At 38.7% G+C, this 15,856-nt stretch overlaps 2 protein-coding genes across 4 annotated transcripts in view; one reads left to right on the forward strand and one right to left on the reverse strand.

Annotated features, from left to right (window-relative positions):
- LOC146662544 (uncharacterized) overlaps positions 1-15,856 on the reverse strand; it is a 150,842-nt gene that overhangs the window by 4,607 nt on the left and 130,379 nt on the right. The window lies entirely within an intron of this gene.
- On the forward strand, positions 1,012-14,488 carry LOC146662545 (uncharacterized). Of its 3 annotated transcripts, XM_085419244.1 has the most exons (5): positions 1,013-1,370; positions 7,630-7,716; positions 8,723-8,828; positions 10,600-11,364; positions 11,690-14,487. In XM_085419244.1, the coding sequence occupies exons 3-5, from the start codon at positions 8,811-8,813 to the stop codon at positions 12,380-12,382; spliced, it is 1,476 nt and encodes a 491-aa protein (XP_085275370.1). In that variant the 5' UTR covers positions 1,013-1,370; positions 7,630-7,716; positions 8,723-8,810; the 3' UTR covers positions 12,383-14,487. The 3 variants fall into 3 exon arrangements, with proteins under 3 accessions (XP_085275371.1, XP_085275370.1, XP_085275369.1); XM_085419245.1 differs by lacking the exon at positions 7,630-7,716 and having other exon boundaries at positions 1,012-1,370; positions 11,693-14,488; XM_085419243.1 differs by lacking the exon at positions 7,630-7,716.

Below are 15,856 nucleotides of genomic sequence, written 5' to 3' on the forward strand. Positions count from 1 at the left end.
GAACTTGGTAACAGCAATAAGAGAATACGTAGTTTATTCCAAGAAGATATCGTGTCTCTCCCATATACATAATATCTTACTGGAACCGACATGTTCCAGATATCACCTGGAAGACAGACTGGATGATCCCATAAATATCTAATTGTAAACAAGGTGAAGGAGATCTCATGTAAAATTCTTCATAAATGTTACCCAGCCAGTCACTATATGTAAAATTGAAAAGAGACATAAATACTAATTGAACTTTCTGTGGGGATCATCCAGAAACTGTGACACATCTTTGTTGGTACTGTTCCTCTACACAGAGATTCTGGAAGAATTTAGCAGTTTTGTTATTGTCCATATTTTAAGGGAGTTTTCTTAATGATGGGAAAATGTTCTATTCTTTTTCTTTAAGTTCTCCAGGAAGAATGATAAATGTTTTTTATAATAAATTTTTTCATACTTTTAGCTAAATTTTTTATCCATAAATGTAAGTTTATTAATAAAACACCATATTTCTGCCTTTTTATAAGGATATGGAATTGTACATACAATCAATATCAGACTCAACCAACAAAAAGGCTCACAGAACAATATTTATATATGCTGATTTTTTCGTGTACTCATATGATAATTTATTTACCCCTGATTTGTATGTTCATGTTCTGTTCTTTCGTAAACTTCATCTGTTTGTATGTTGTATACTTATTGTGTGTTCAATAAAGTTCAATTAAAAAAAAAAGTACATTCTAAATGAAGCTTCAGACGTCACTAAACACGTGACTCTAGCCAAACGAATCAAGCCTGCACACGGTGCTTCTGAAGCAGCGTGTTGATTAGTGATGCTAAATTTGATTCTTTTTACTGAATCGAGTGTTAATGAGTCACTCATCAAAGTGAATCGGATGTGTTGAGTCATTTGATTCACTGAGTCAGTTGACCAGAGAGTGCAAAAATTTTACATTTTCACTCAAACTTAATTTGTTTCCCTTTTCATGTAAATCCCACTGCTAAGATGAATGATTAAAAAAAACAAAAAAAACCAACTATTTTATAGAGAACAAAGAGCAAAAACATTTCTAAAATTAAGCAATTTCTTATCAAAATTGCTTAATAAACATTTATTTTGTTTATTTGTATTTTATTAGTATTTTCCTTAAGTGTGTCAAATATATATTTTCTCATCTAAATGTCCACTGCGCTGTGAGCCAGGGGGCGGTAATGCGCCTTAACATTGGTTGCCAACCAAGAAGAAGAAGAAGCTGTGAGCCACGAGGGAGGGGGTGAGCGAGTCCTGAGTGATTCGCACATCACTAGTGTTGATCTTTTTCACACACGCACCGGAGCGTCAGCTTCAAGCGGACCATCGCTACCTCTCACATCTAAAGGTAAGTGTCAAGGTAACTTTGAACTGAGTTCAGTCAATCTCGAGTTTTTCGAAGTTTTCTGAATGAAGTTTTCTGTTGCTCTCTGTGAGAGGAGACCGTTAAAGACGAGGCTCTCCAGAGTGTAGCAAAACAGGAAACCACAGCTGGGTGTGTGTAAGTGTGCAAACGAATATATTAGAAGTGCAAGTGAGCCACGAGTAAAGAAAGGTCAAGTTTCGTGAGTTGTTTTTCTCACCACTGATCACGCGCTCAACACTACATACTTGCATCACACGCGCGCTCTCGAGCATCAGCATCCGGTTGTTCAGTCTGACGTCACTAGCCGTGTCTGGACCTAAACTCCGCTGCAGGTCCATATATCAAACGATCACTATGGCATTACTGAGAGTTGAAAAACTGTCTTAAGTCTTTCATCTTTAATAAAATGATCAGCGTTCTGCTCTACCAGGTGTAACAATTGAGTTTAACATCCAGGCATCCATAAAAACGGAATTTATGACATTTAACGGAGTTAGAAGTAGTGATGGGCAGATGAAGCCTCATGAAGCACTGAAGCTTTTCATCCAATTGGTTCACCCCAACGCGAAGTTTCTTGAAGCTTCATTTGCTCTAGCAGGACACCTACTGGACGTAAAAATATTAGTTGGCATGAATTTGAAGAGTGTGGCATTTTGCACACAGCCTGTAAATGTCAACAACAAAAGGAGTGTGTAAAACATCTATATTGTAGTGATGGCAGTATACTGTGTATATTTATGCTGGCAGTATGGAAAATTATTATTTGGAAATGCCTAAAATGGAAATGATCATATACTGTGAGGTGAGGTGTGGACAGTGGTTGTGCTTTTGTAACATTGAGGCAAGGACAGTGATTAGTGTTTAGGGGACACATCATTGGTTTTTATTTAAAAACAACAGTTTCTCCACTGTGGCAGGTCGTAGGCGATTTCTTTTTTTGGACAATATTTCCCCTGCCTTTGAAAACACTCGCTCACAGGGCACAGATGAGGCAGGGGTACACAGGTATGTCAGTGCTAACTTATATAAGTGAGGGTAGACATATTTCTGTCTCTCCCAGTATTTAAGGGGGTCCTCCAGCCTTCCAATATTTGGCTCCATCAGGTACCGTTGGACCTCAATATTTGCGTCTGCTGTCACATTTTGTGTCTGTGTCTGCCTGACACTCTCATCCAGGCGACGCCACAGGTTGTTACCTAAACAAAAAGGAGAGTCTTATGAGATACTACCAATTCAATTTTCAATTCAATGTTATGTCTATAGTGCCAAATAACAACAGTCGCCTCACGGCGCATTATATTGTACAGTAGATCATACAATAATAGATACAGTGGAAAACCCAACATTCAGTTTATATAAATGCAACTAAAATGCAATAACAATGGTACCGTGGGAAACAGCCTCAACAGATTGTGACGTTGATGGCTGTGGTGGTGGTGTGGAGGAAGAGGTGGTGGAGGCCCTCATTACAGAAGCACATTCTGCTTTCAGTCTTTTTTCTGCTTCGCTAGCTCTTGCAGGGCTGAGAAACCCGAGTTTTCTGAACCTTGGGTCCAGCAGTGTCGCAAGGAACATAATGCTCATGGTCTGTATTTTATCTAGCTTCTCTCTCAATAGCATCCTAAGCTTCTGAGCCAGGGAAGATCCAATGGATGGTGGTTTTTCCATTTGTTCATTGAGGCAATGATCCAGCATAGTGAGCAAAGGTATGACCTTTGACCCAGACACCCTTTTTTCCTGAGAGAGCTCAGTGGTTGCATCGTTAAATGGTACTAGGACAACCAGACACGCTGAAATTATACCAAATTCCTCAGATGACATAGGCCACTTAAGAACTTACCTTTGCAGAGGTACTGCTCCTGAAATATCCCATGATCTTCCTGGGCTTGGCTCGGATGTCAGAGAGCTCAGGGGTCTGGTCAAGGGCCTTCTTCACCACTAAGTTCACGGTGTGAGCTATGCATATGGCATGTTTAAGTCTTAGCTCCCTTGCACAAGCCCCCATATTGGCAGCCCCATCTGTTACTAGGCATGTGACTTTGTCAGTAATTGCCCATTCTGCCATGAGTGAGCCTTTCACCTGTGCAATGTTTTCTGCAGTGTGTGCATTAGGAAAATATTGCACTCCTAAAACAACGGTGTTTAATGTGCTGGACTCATCAACAAAATGGCAGGTGACTGCAAGATAGGCCTCTGTGTTGATGGAGGTCCACATATCTGATGTCAGACTCACAGCTGCTGCCTTCTCAACGCTGGCCTTAGCTTTCTCCTTCATCTCCTGGTACCTGGCCTCCACCATGACTTTCAGGGCCTAAAGGAAAGTAAAAACATTTTGTTCTAAAGTACGACGTGGCTGTGAAGCAGTGTGTAGTGTAGCTACACACTGAGGCTTTGAGCCTCAGTCCTGCCTGTTCACATTTTACTCTGTAGAAACGAAATCTTCACTGCTTTTATGACCTTTTTAGTGGGGAGAACATAGCTAGGATTTAATGACTTAACAAATCTTTTGAATCCTTTGTCCTCCACAATGCTAAATGGCTGGGAGTCCTCAATCACCATGCTAACCAGGTCTTCATCTATTTGAGATTGTTCTCCTGAGGAAAGACAATAAAGACAAAGCACAAATATAAATATCACACACGTCACTTATTGCATTGTATGATATTGTTATATCATTTAGTAACATTACTGCATGCTATATTATCATGGCATTTGATGGCTCACCTTGTCTTGCTCCACAATCGGTGTTCCTCTTATTCTCATGCAAAGCTCTGTAGTGCCTAAGCATGGATGAGGTGTTGTTGTTATATCCCAGCTCCCTGGCACATAGCAAACACTTCACCTTGTACAAAAGTAAAGCCACTTAACATAAATTGTATTGCACCATCAGTATTATGAAAATACATCTTCTGTGGAAATTTACATACCTTGTTGGGAGATATAAGCTCAAAATGTTCCCACACAGGGGAGGATATCCTTCTCTTCGTAGCTGGCTCCATTCTCTCCTGACTTTCTCTCCTCACTCTCCTAAACCTCTAAACTGTCTCTAACTCTCACTAACCGTAACTCTCCATCAAACGCCCACATTTTGAATGGGGTCTGAGGGGTTTATATCGCTGTCATAGCTCGCGGCAAAGTTCGAGCCGCTTCCTGAACCAGTCACGTGGTACAGCCGGGCAGCGAGGCTTCGGACGTCATCATTTTCAGCTCCTTCCATAAATGAAGCAAGCCTCGATACGCGTGTCACTACCCGATCCGTACCGGAAACCCGATCGGTACCCCGCATGCGCAAATCTTACGTCACTTCCTCTCTTTGCCAACATTGTGACATTCAATATATTTGAATGATACGGTTAGCGCCCAGTTAGCTCCTAGCATTTCTCAACAGCTCTGCCTCCTTTTCGACTGCCCGGGACATTTAAACAATGGATAATTCGTATACAAAGAAATTCATGCTTTTCTCCTCAACAGAGAGTGTCCCCCGATTGAGCAACAGCGCCGTAAAATAAGAAGAATGGCGCCTAATTACAGAGTTAATAATGCAGACTTTGTAATATCTCACGTGTAGATTCATCAGCCAGATTAAGTGTTTACTGACAATTGACAGTGATAGTGCACATCATCATCACTATTCCAACAATCCTCTCCTCACAGACAAGCATAAACACACTCGACTATCGCTAAATCAGATTTAACACACGTTTGTAATGACGATAATTCAGTTTATAATAGGGTTTATTCGCTCCGTCAGCAGGTGGCGGTATCCTCGTACACTGGGGAGTAAACTGCCATTAAACGAACAGAAGAAGAAGAAAACATCTGCACATGCGCGGTACGGATCGGGTTGACCCGATTTGTACGGTCAGACTTTACACACGCGCAGTAAGGATCGGAGAGTCCTGATCCGTAACTTTCTTTTTATTTTTCGTTTTTGTCTACATTGTACTGAAATGCTTCATTATTGCAAACATTTTAAGATATACTTGTTATTCTTAACATCTTAACAGATACTCTGACCCATAACTATCGTAAAACGCTATGACCGGAAGTAGAAACCTTTCGCGCATGCGGGGTACCGATCGGGTTTCCGGTACGGATCGGGTAGTTTTTTTTTTTTTTGTTGTTTTTTTCTCTTTTTTTATTTTATTTTTATTTTATTTTTATTTTATTTTTTGTTTTTTAATACTTTAATTAAATTTATGCACATATTACAATCTCTCGTTGGGAGACAACATTTGTGCAACAACATCTCGAAAAGGTTGAATAAGAAACCAAACGAAAAAAAAACAAAACAAAAACAAAAAAAACAAAACAAAAACAAAACACATATATACATATACATAAATATATGAAGGCCATTTTTATGACATATAACAGTTTCCTTTCTGCGAACACTTTAACATACATGTGGCTTACTTAGTACACCAAAAACACAATCATTAAAAGGATAGAGATTGAGTCCCATTGTCGCATATCAAAGCAGCCTCTTTACATGAATCCCTCAGTAATTCTAAAGATGACAAAAAAGATTTTAATTCAATTTTCAATACAGTTAGGGAAGGTCTTTTACTTTGCCATTTGCATTTGTGTATGTGGTATTTGCCCATAATTATCACCACCTTGTGTAGCATGGACAGTTCCTTAGATGGATCACCATTATTAAATAAAACTTGTGTTAGAGTCAGTGGGGTCATCCCATCTATTCTTATACTCAACCAGTCTACTAGATCTTGCCAGAAGTCAGTTGTTAATGAGCAGGAAAAAAACAAATGATCAATACTTTCCGCATTTTGTGAACAAAATCCACATGGCTCTACCTCAAACCCAAACCTTTTTTTAAGCATTTCAGCTGCTGGGTAATATCCATTAATTATTTTAAATTGCATTTCTTTGACTTTGGGGGGGATAGGCCATTTTAAAAAGTGCGTATATTTGTTCGTTATTTTAACATTACTCCCTTTTAGTTTTGTGTTACTGTTAAAGTCGTGAAATAATTTGTTTTTAAATATCTTGTTCATGGTTTTATTATTACAGTTTTTATCCGTCAAAGGAATCTGGTTTAGATGTAAAGAAGGTAGACTAATTTGTGCCTTAGAGTAATACAAATAACCTTGAATCAAACTCAACAGAGGTAAGGGGATTGCCTTACAAACCTTGTCATATTCTCTAAGGGAACACTGAATGTTAAACTTAGCATTAAAAACACCCACTGAGAGAAACTGACCCCTTTCATCAAGTAAGTCTGTTATAAAGATTATGTTTTTTTCAAACCACTCTTTAATAAACAATGACTTCTTATTAATTGTAATTGTTCTGTTATTCCACAAGGTGGAGCAATGTGGTGAAAAGTTATGGGCAAACACCATCTTCCAATAAGACAAGACCTGCTTATGATATTCTGACAGTTTCACAGGCAACTTCAATATATCAAAATCACATTTCAGGAGAAAATCCAACCCTCCCATCTTTTTGAAAATATTTTTTGGGATATGGAACCATATGGAGTCAGGTTTCAAGAGGAAGGCTTTTATCCAGTTTATTTTAAATACTCCAACCATTGATTGAAAATCAATTGACTTTATACCACCTTTAGCGTAATCTTTGACAAGTTGTGATTTTTTTTTAATGTAATGTGTTTTATTGCGCCAAATGAATTGATAGATTATAGAGTTAATCTTTTTAATACTTTTCGGGGTAATGTATAGTGAGTATGCTGGATAAACCATCTTTGAGACGCCCTCTGATTTGGATAATAGATTGTGTCCAAAAATTGTAATATCTCTCGTCAACCAATGATTTAGTGTTTTGGACATGCCATCAATTTTGTCTTTTAGGTTTTTTGATTCTCTAGTGTTTATTACGGATCGGGTAGTGACAACGCGCTTCGCGGAAACGCCCCCTCCATTACTCGACACACGCTTCAAAGCCTCGATACAGAACGTCACATCACTAGTTAGAAGTTAGCAGGGAGTTAGCTCGCTAGCTTCTATCTAAATCCAGTATGTCCTGACTGCGGGGTTTTGGAAACAAATTAAAACGTACAACTCTGTTATCACTTCCAGCATAAATGAAGACAGGAAAATTAACAGCAGTGACGTTTGTAGGGTTACTGAAGTTTGGCTAGCTGGTATATAATGATGTGCTACGTGACCGCTAGCAACACAGCCATGTTAGCATAATATAAACAAGCTAACTTTTTTTCCACTCGATAAAAGTTAACGTGAGTGTTCTCGGTGGTCAGGAACAAATGTAATCGCATGGCAGGATGCTGTAAAAGGACCAAACTTCAGCCAGGAGAACAACTGAGATAATCCATCCACAATACGAGGTTAGTCATTCATATACTGCTGTATGGGCTGGGCTGTAGTTACATCCTAAGGTTTTAAAAACTGAGCTTAAATAAATGATTAGTGGTAATAAAAGCCGAGGAAGGTCAACAGAGATCACTGACTGTTTTAGGAGCTTTTTGAGATCAAATAGAAGAAAATACATAACATTCGTATACCTTCGTATATTTTATTTATATTGTCTCTGTATTTATATATATGTGTGTGTGTGTGTGTGTGTGTGTGTATATATATATAATATTCTGTAACTCTGTAACTTCTGTCGGTGCTGTGCTTTTTTGGAAATCGAATGTCCCAGAGGAACCCACCCGAGGGATTAATAAAGTTCTATCTAATCTAATCTAATTAAACATGTTAACAACACAAAAGCCATATTAAACGCAGACTACTTTAGGCCCGGAAGTAGGATTCGTCCCGTCATCACTTAACAATCGGATTGTACAATTCTGGGCATCACGTGAGTTGCAGGCTTTACCATATAACGGAAATCTCCATTGTTCTGTAGCAGTGGTTCTCAAACGTTTCACCTTTACGAGCGACATCAAAGCACAGTAGTATAGGCAGTAGCGGTTTTTGATACGGGCGATTTTCAATTTCGCTGCACAGCTAAAGTGTGCAATTTACTTTTTGTGCACTCAAATGGAGTCAAGTCAACCAGCGCAACCTCTGGCCAAGTACCATAGCCTACAGCCAGATTAACTTGTGACACACACAGTAGCGGTTTTTGATACGGGCGGTTGCCCGTATGAAAAAATAGTGGTGGAGGTTAGTTGTCTTTGCTTGAGCACTGATACCTGGCATTGCTGGCATTGAAAGATGCAATGCCAGCAATGGCAGGTATCGGTGCTCAAGCCTTTTGTGTTTGTTTCCAATAAGTTTCCCACCTCGGGAAACAAATGTGTTCTTTTACTTGTCAGATGAACATATGAGACCCTTTGACTCTTCAGTGCAGTGTGGAGCCTAACAAAGATCTGTTTTGTGTCCCAGCTGATCAGCAGGAGGAGAAGAGTCTGACGGAGCAGCAGAGGAACATTTTCAGCTACTTGAACTCAGCTCAGCCACTACAGAGAAAACAATGAGCTCAACACAGAAGGTGACAGACAGAGCAGGGCGATATGACCAAAAATATTTATCACGATATACGTTTGAAAATTTGCGATAACGATGTAGCAGATGATATAATTGACACTAGACAAAATACTTTACAACTCCACAAAAAACACGGTAATAACGACGGCCTGCTAGCATGTCCTACCACAAATAGAGTTTGTTGTGTATCTGACGTACGAAAGCTAAACCAGTTCCACACCACTGAAGTTGAAGCATTTTTACAAACCAATTCTGGTTCATCTGTTTCATTCAACGATCCGCTTTCACCCTTCTCATTCTCCGTCACCGCCATGTTTTTTCCTCCATGTGCGTGTGAAAACAAAGGCACTGCGCATGCGCGTTTTACCCATATTCTATCGTGATATTTCATTTTCTTATCGTTGCCCAACATTATACCGGTATTACTGTGAACGGTATGATATAGCCCAGCCCTACATGAAAGGCACCCTGATTGTGCACTAATCACACATTAAAATGAGCAAAAGAGGCAAAACTGTGTGCCAGAGTCTCGGGTCAGCGTTTGTTTTTATGTCACAGCACCAGAACGATTGCAGGCGCTCATAAGAAGTTACCATAAATCACCACCTTTCATGGTCTCAGCACATCGACTCTGTTATTAAGAAAATGGGACAAGGCATAGCTATGGCTATGAAATGCTCTTTCTGTATCACTTCTTCAGTTATGAAAGATGTCATTAATGCACTAGTAATGTCTCATCTGGAGTATTGTTCAATCATTTGGTCAGCAGCTAATAAGACAGATCTTAACAGACTTCAGTTAGTCCAGAATAAGGCGTCCAGATTAGTGTTAAGATGTTCATACTATAATAATATTGATAAAATGCATAATCAACTTTCTTGGCTTCCAGGCTAAAATATTCTATGGCTTACTTGTATTTATAAAGAAAGCAATTCTGTTAAACACACCACATTTATTCCTGCTCAGCTGCAGTATCCAGATGAAATACATAATCATATTACACAGTTTTCAACAAACTGCAATTTAGTAAATGCTCGAGTTAAAAGTAACTTTTTGTAAAACTGTTATATTTAGAGCAACGTTTAAGTGGAATAAATTGCCTTATAAAATTAGAGAATTAGCTACTATTCAAAACTTCACTGAACATTTAAAAGCTGATTTACAGAACTTTTAGTTGTTGTAAATATTGTAAGAGATGGTTTGTTTTTGAAATTTGTGTAATGTGCCTCAATGTTATTGATATTATTATTATTATTATTATTGATTGCTTATATTTTAACAATTGTGAAACTTCACTGTGGATGTAAGACCCAAATCATGTGGATATTTTGAATCCACTTTATTGTATAATATTTTATGTGATTGTATTTGACGGAAGACGAGCAACATGGAAGCTAATGGGGTTCTTTTTGAATAAACAAACATAGGATTTAATATCACTGAATAATTATGTATAAATCTATACAAAATATAGAAATATGTAATAGGAAACAACAAAATAATATAAATTATAAAATAATATAAAAGTGTGTGTGTACAATCAGGAGGGATGGGCATGATTTTAGTGTTTGAACAGTCATGAATTATTTTTAACAGCAGGTTGGATGTAATGTGTTAGAACTACCAGCAGGTGGGGATAAGAGACCTTTAAGGTGTTTGGTGCCACACTCCACCTTCAGGTTTAAAACTAGTGTTAATGGAGGGAGTTTGAAGGTTGAGTTTGTTCCACGACTGCATTTCACTCACTGCCTCTGTTTGTATCTCTGTCACTGCAGGACCAACATGGAGCGAGAAGTCAGCGCTCTCAGGAGGCCGACAAACCTCACAGAAGAAAGAGAGAGAAAAAACACACCTGTGACGAGTGTGGGAAGGATTTTACTTTGAAGGCTAATCTAAAACACCATCAGGTCATCCACAGTGGAGTTAAAGCGTACAGCTGTGATCAGTGTGGCAGAGCTTTTACTCACAGTTGGAACTTACAGAAGCATCTACTTACCCACTCTGGAATTAAGCCATACAGCTGTGACGAGTGTGGGAAGGAGTTTGCTAGGAAGGATAAACTAAAACAGCATCAGGTCATTCACACTGGAGAGAGACCGTTCAGCTGTGAGTTGTGTGGAAAGTCTTTTTCCTTGAAGCGTTACCTAAAAAGACACCAACTCATCCACAGTGCAGTTAAAGCGTACAGCTGTGATCAGTGTGGCAGAGCTTTTAATTGCAGTAGCAACTTACAGAGTCATCTAGTTACCCACTCTGGAATTAAGGCGTACAGCTGTGACATCTGTGGAAAAACTTTCAGCCAGAGAGGGTTCCTAAATAGACACCTACGCATTCACACCAGACATGATGTGTACTGCTGTGAACAGTGTGGCAAATACTTTGCTACAGACACACAGTTAAAACGACACGTGTTTATCCACACTGAGGGACGACCTTATAAATGTGACCTGTGTGAGAAGACTTTTAAAGCTCCACATTACCTGAGACTACACCAACAGATCCACACCAGAAAGAGACTCTACAAGTGCAGTTACTGTGAGGTATGTATTTATATTGTTATCTTGTCATTTTAGCCTGACTGTTTGGAACAACTCTGCTCATTAAACTGTGTTAGCATGTTAGCAATTCTACTGCATGGAAAAGCAGCTCTGAGTGATTATTCAGATTTTCATGTCAGTTATGATTTTAGTATTACTGTAGTATTATGGTGGTAGTATTGTAGTTATTGCAGCCCAGTAAACTGAGTGTGTTAACTGAAACAGTCAAATGTAATTGGACGTCTGCAGAGATGCTCTTTATTTCAGGCGACGTTCAGGATAAAAATGTTGAAGGACTGACTTACACTGTCTTTGTGTCTTTGTTTAGAAGCAGAGCGACACAGATGGATCCAGTTCTCAACCCTGTCATCACCGTGGTGGTGGGAAAGACTTTCATTGTGACCTCTGTGGAAAAACCTTCAGTCAGCAAAAGAACCTAAAAACACATCAACGTAGACACACTGGAGACAAACTGAAATACTGCAAAGAATGTGGGAGTAGCTTCCCCACATCAGGTGGATTAAAAACACATGAACTGATTCACAGTGGGGTTAAAAAGCACCTCTGTGATCAGTGTGGGTCATCCTTCACCACTGCAGGTCAGCTTAAAAGACACAAACGAGTCCACACAGGAGAGAAACCATACAAGTGCAGACACTGTGACAAAAGCTTCTCACATTCAAATAGTCGTAACAAGCATGAACGTACACACGTGGAAGGAAACTACAGCTGTGACCAGTGTGACAAGAGCTTCAGGAATCTCAGTTCATACTCCGAACACAAACGATCCCACGTTACTAATAAACTGTTTCACTGTTACCAATGTGCCAAAACATTCACTAAATTATCTGCTCTGTGCAAACATCAGCGTGATCACTCAGGGCTGAAATCACTCCCATCACTGGATCACAGTGAATCTGCAGAGACAGAAAGATCCTCTGGTTTCAGTGTCAGACTCAAAAAGCTTGAGATCAGGCTCCACAGAGTTCAGATAGAATCATTTAAACTTGTGTTGAACTGAACTGGTTGCTGGGCTGAACTTCTACATAATACAGATTTACACGGGATCTTATTTTCTGTCGTTTTACTGAGTCAGTTTTGTCCTTTTTTCTCTGTCCTGGTTTTGCTCGTCTATAAATAATTGAAACTCAGTCAAATAGTTCATTGTTCTCCAGCAAAACGTTTTGGAAACTCATGTTTAACCTTTAAACTCTGACATGTTTTAGCACACAAGGCTTCATCGGGGAGTTCACTCATGATTGGACCATGAGAATAAAGGTTTTTAGTTCTTTCAAAGAGAGTCTTGGAGGTTTTTGATGTTTTGTTTTTTCTGAAATCACCTGAAAGAAAAACTATTTTTCTCGCTTTATGTAGTGTGGAAGTTTTTAATGTTTCTTTCATCTGTGATGTTCTTGAATGTGTTCACATGAAGATGGTACAAATAAACTGTCCTTTTAGCTTCTGCTCCTAATTTATTCATTATTTATGGATGTAGCACAGCAGCAGTGTCTTGATTAACACATGGAGGGCTCGGGATCTGATGGTGTCATCTCCCTAATTTGCCCACTGCGTAAATCTCACTCTTTGCCCAAGAAATTGAAATAAATCTTGTTTCCCTGCTGGATAGTGATCCACTGTAACTCTGCTCCTCCTTCCTATTTAGGATTTCTGTGACTGAAGTAAAATTCCCTCCATCCATCACTCATCCCATCTAACCCAAAGTAAAATAAAGTTTTGCTCATCTTAAAAAAGTAACATACAAACAATAACTATAATACAGAAAAGGGCCATTAGATTAATAAATAATGTAGGGTACAGGGACCATACAAATGCACTCTTTGTCAAAATGCAAGCTATCAAATTCCAAGACTTGGTGAAGCTTAAAACAGCGCAGATAATGTATAAAGTAAGAAATAAATTGCTTCCCAAAGAAATCTGTAAATTGTTCATAGAAAGAGAAGGTGGGTATAACTTAAGAGGGAAATGGAATTTAAGAATACAAAGTGCTAGAACAACTTTAAGAACTATGTCTATCTCAATTGCAGGAGTTAAATTATGGAACAGTCTAACAGAAGAAATAAAAGACAGTCAAAACATAAAACAGTTTAAAGTAAAATATAAAAACCTAATTTTAAATAAGTATAAGAATGAAGAAAACGGGGTTAACCCAGGACGGTAATGTTGCTGGTAATGGTGTTGCGGTTCTTTTTTGTTATTTTGTTTTGTTTTGGTTTGTTGTTTTTCCATAACTTGTGTATCTGCAAATATACACATTTTGTATTTTTCATATGAAAGAAACTATACTGTGGTGGGGCTTGCTAATTTCTTGTTTTGATTTATGTATGTTATGTTTTGTTTTACTTCATATGTTTCATATGTTGTTTGTTTAATTTAAGACAAAAAAAAATTAAATGAATGAATGGTAAAACTTGAGGGGGTAGGGACAAATAAGTAAATACTTCAGCCTACTCCTTTTCAAACAAATAATGGAATGATATTTTGTAATGATTGTGAAGGCACATGTTTGAAATGTTTGAAATAAAAATGAACTGAACTGAACTGAACTAAAAAAGCATTACAATAATGGGCATTACCAATGCAAATTGAATAATACAGAAGATGAAAGAATAGACTTGGATCAGTTAATAAAGCTCATGATCTTGATTCATTGTGGCTGCTACACAGATACTTCTGGGTCACTTCTCTCAGTTAGGAACCTTCCTCACCAAAACTGACTGTTGGACCACACCCCTGGTTTCATGAGAAGTTGTTTCAGCCATGATTTCTCTTCCTGTATTTCAGAGTAAAGACTGAAGTGACAAATGGAAACATGTTTAAAAAACGCAATGTGAGAGAGACGTTGAGGTCCTTGGAAGTTACCCTGGGTTTTTCTGTCACCCTGCTAGATGTTACACACCTTGTTATTGGACTGATTTCTACTGCTGGACTACTCCTGGGGAGAGTAACAATACTCTTACTAATTAGCTCCCTTTCACACCTTTGGGGATATTTATTTTTGTGCTTGCAGCGCTGTGAGCCAGAACAGCGAGAGAAAAATCTGCAACAGCGACGAGCCGAATGCTTAAGTGAATCCCAGCAGCTGCACATGTGCAACGCTGATTTAGAGGATATATTTGCTCTTCATAATTCATAACTTCATAATTACACCCTGTGTAATTATGAAGTTATTGAGCTGCACATACTTTACGACCTGCTTAAGTTCGAGGTCACAGCGTCTGTAGAGCAGCTGGAACATAATGAAGTCTACAAGGTTAAAGTTTTATCTTCACTTGTTGTTCTCTCTGCTGCTTGGTTTGATGGATCTGAGAGCTTTTGTTTTTATTACTGTTATTATAATTATCATTAATATCTTTAAAAGCTTTAAAATAGTGTTTGTGTTTTGAAAAGTTGATTTAAGAATTGAACAGAAACATCTGTCATAAAAATCGCCCAAAGGCACGGAGACAAACTCAAAGGATGCAACCTGTAACTTTCTCTTCCTTCATGTCAGCACCATCATCGATTATTTATAGTAAATGCATATAGCAACAGTAACACTTTAGTTTGGATTTCATGATTTCTGTAACTGGAAAATATTTTGTTTATAGACAGAAGTGACTGGGTAGTTGCAACATTAGAGTGAAATATTTAATAGTCTAACAACAGCTTAAATGCTGTGTTGAAGCTGTCGTTTCAGGAGGAGAGAAGCTGCAGAGAGGCGTGTAAGACTGCAACTCTGCTTCCTGATCCCAGCTCTGGATAGTCATATTTTAGGGGGTTTAATAAATGTGTCCATATTTCTAGAAATGAGAGCTGCTCCATCCAAAGTGGGATGGATGCCGTCTCTCCTAACAAGACCAGGTTTCCTCCAGAAGGTTTGCCAATTATCTATGAAGCCCACATCGTTTCTTGGACACCACTCAGCCAACCAGCAACTTAAGGAGAACATGTGGCTAAGCATGTCACTCCTGGGGCCCGTTCTTCGTACCTCGCTAAGTAGGCTAGCTGGATTTGATTGTTGACGATTTCGCGTGATCTTGGATCGTTCGGTTCCCCGAAGCTCATCCGGGACTTGCTGTCATAGCAACAGAGCCGTAAGCATAAACCTGCTCGGGAGCAGGTTTACTTTATGTAAACAGGATTAGATCGCGGCCATGCAGGTATGTCCACTTCATTTATACGAAAGCAACAGCGATATTCCACCACTGTTTCACCATAAATAAATAACATCAATGTAACTAAAGATAATGCAGCACTTGATCCATTTATTGATTTCACACAGATACATACAGGTCATTTCCTAAAAAAGGGAAATGTACTATTAACATTCTATTACATGTATGTGATTATTACAGATGTAATTCATATTTCAGAGTAGCAATTGCAAATTACTTCGTGTAATCAAGATGAGAGACCACGGCTATAAAAGCGAAGGTGGATTTGGGAAGTCTGTCGCAGCCATGTCCTGTCCGTATACGCGAGCCACCCATTGCGG

Source organism: Rhamphochromis longiceps, linkage group LG9, assembly GCF_057381845.1.
Source record: "Rhamphochromis longiceps isolate RC_006_pf linkage group LG9, R_longiceps_female_GT1.1, whole genome shotgun sequence".
Lineage (NCBI taxonomy): Eukaryota > Metazoa > Chordata > Actinopteri > Cichliformes > Cichlidae > Rhamphochromis > Rhamphochromis longiceps.

Coding starts and splice junctions, on each gene's coding strand:
- LOC146662545 (XM_085419244.1), top strand. Junction 11,365..11,689: donor ACAAGTGCAGTTACTGTGAG/GTATGTATTTAT, acceptor GTCTTTGTTTAG/AAGCAGAGCGACACAGATGG.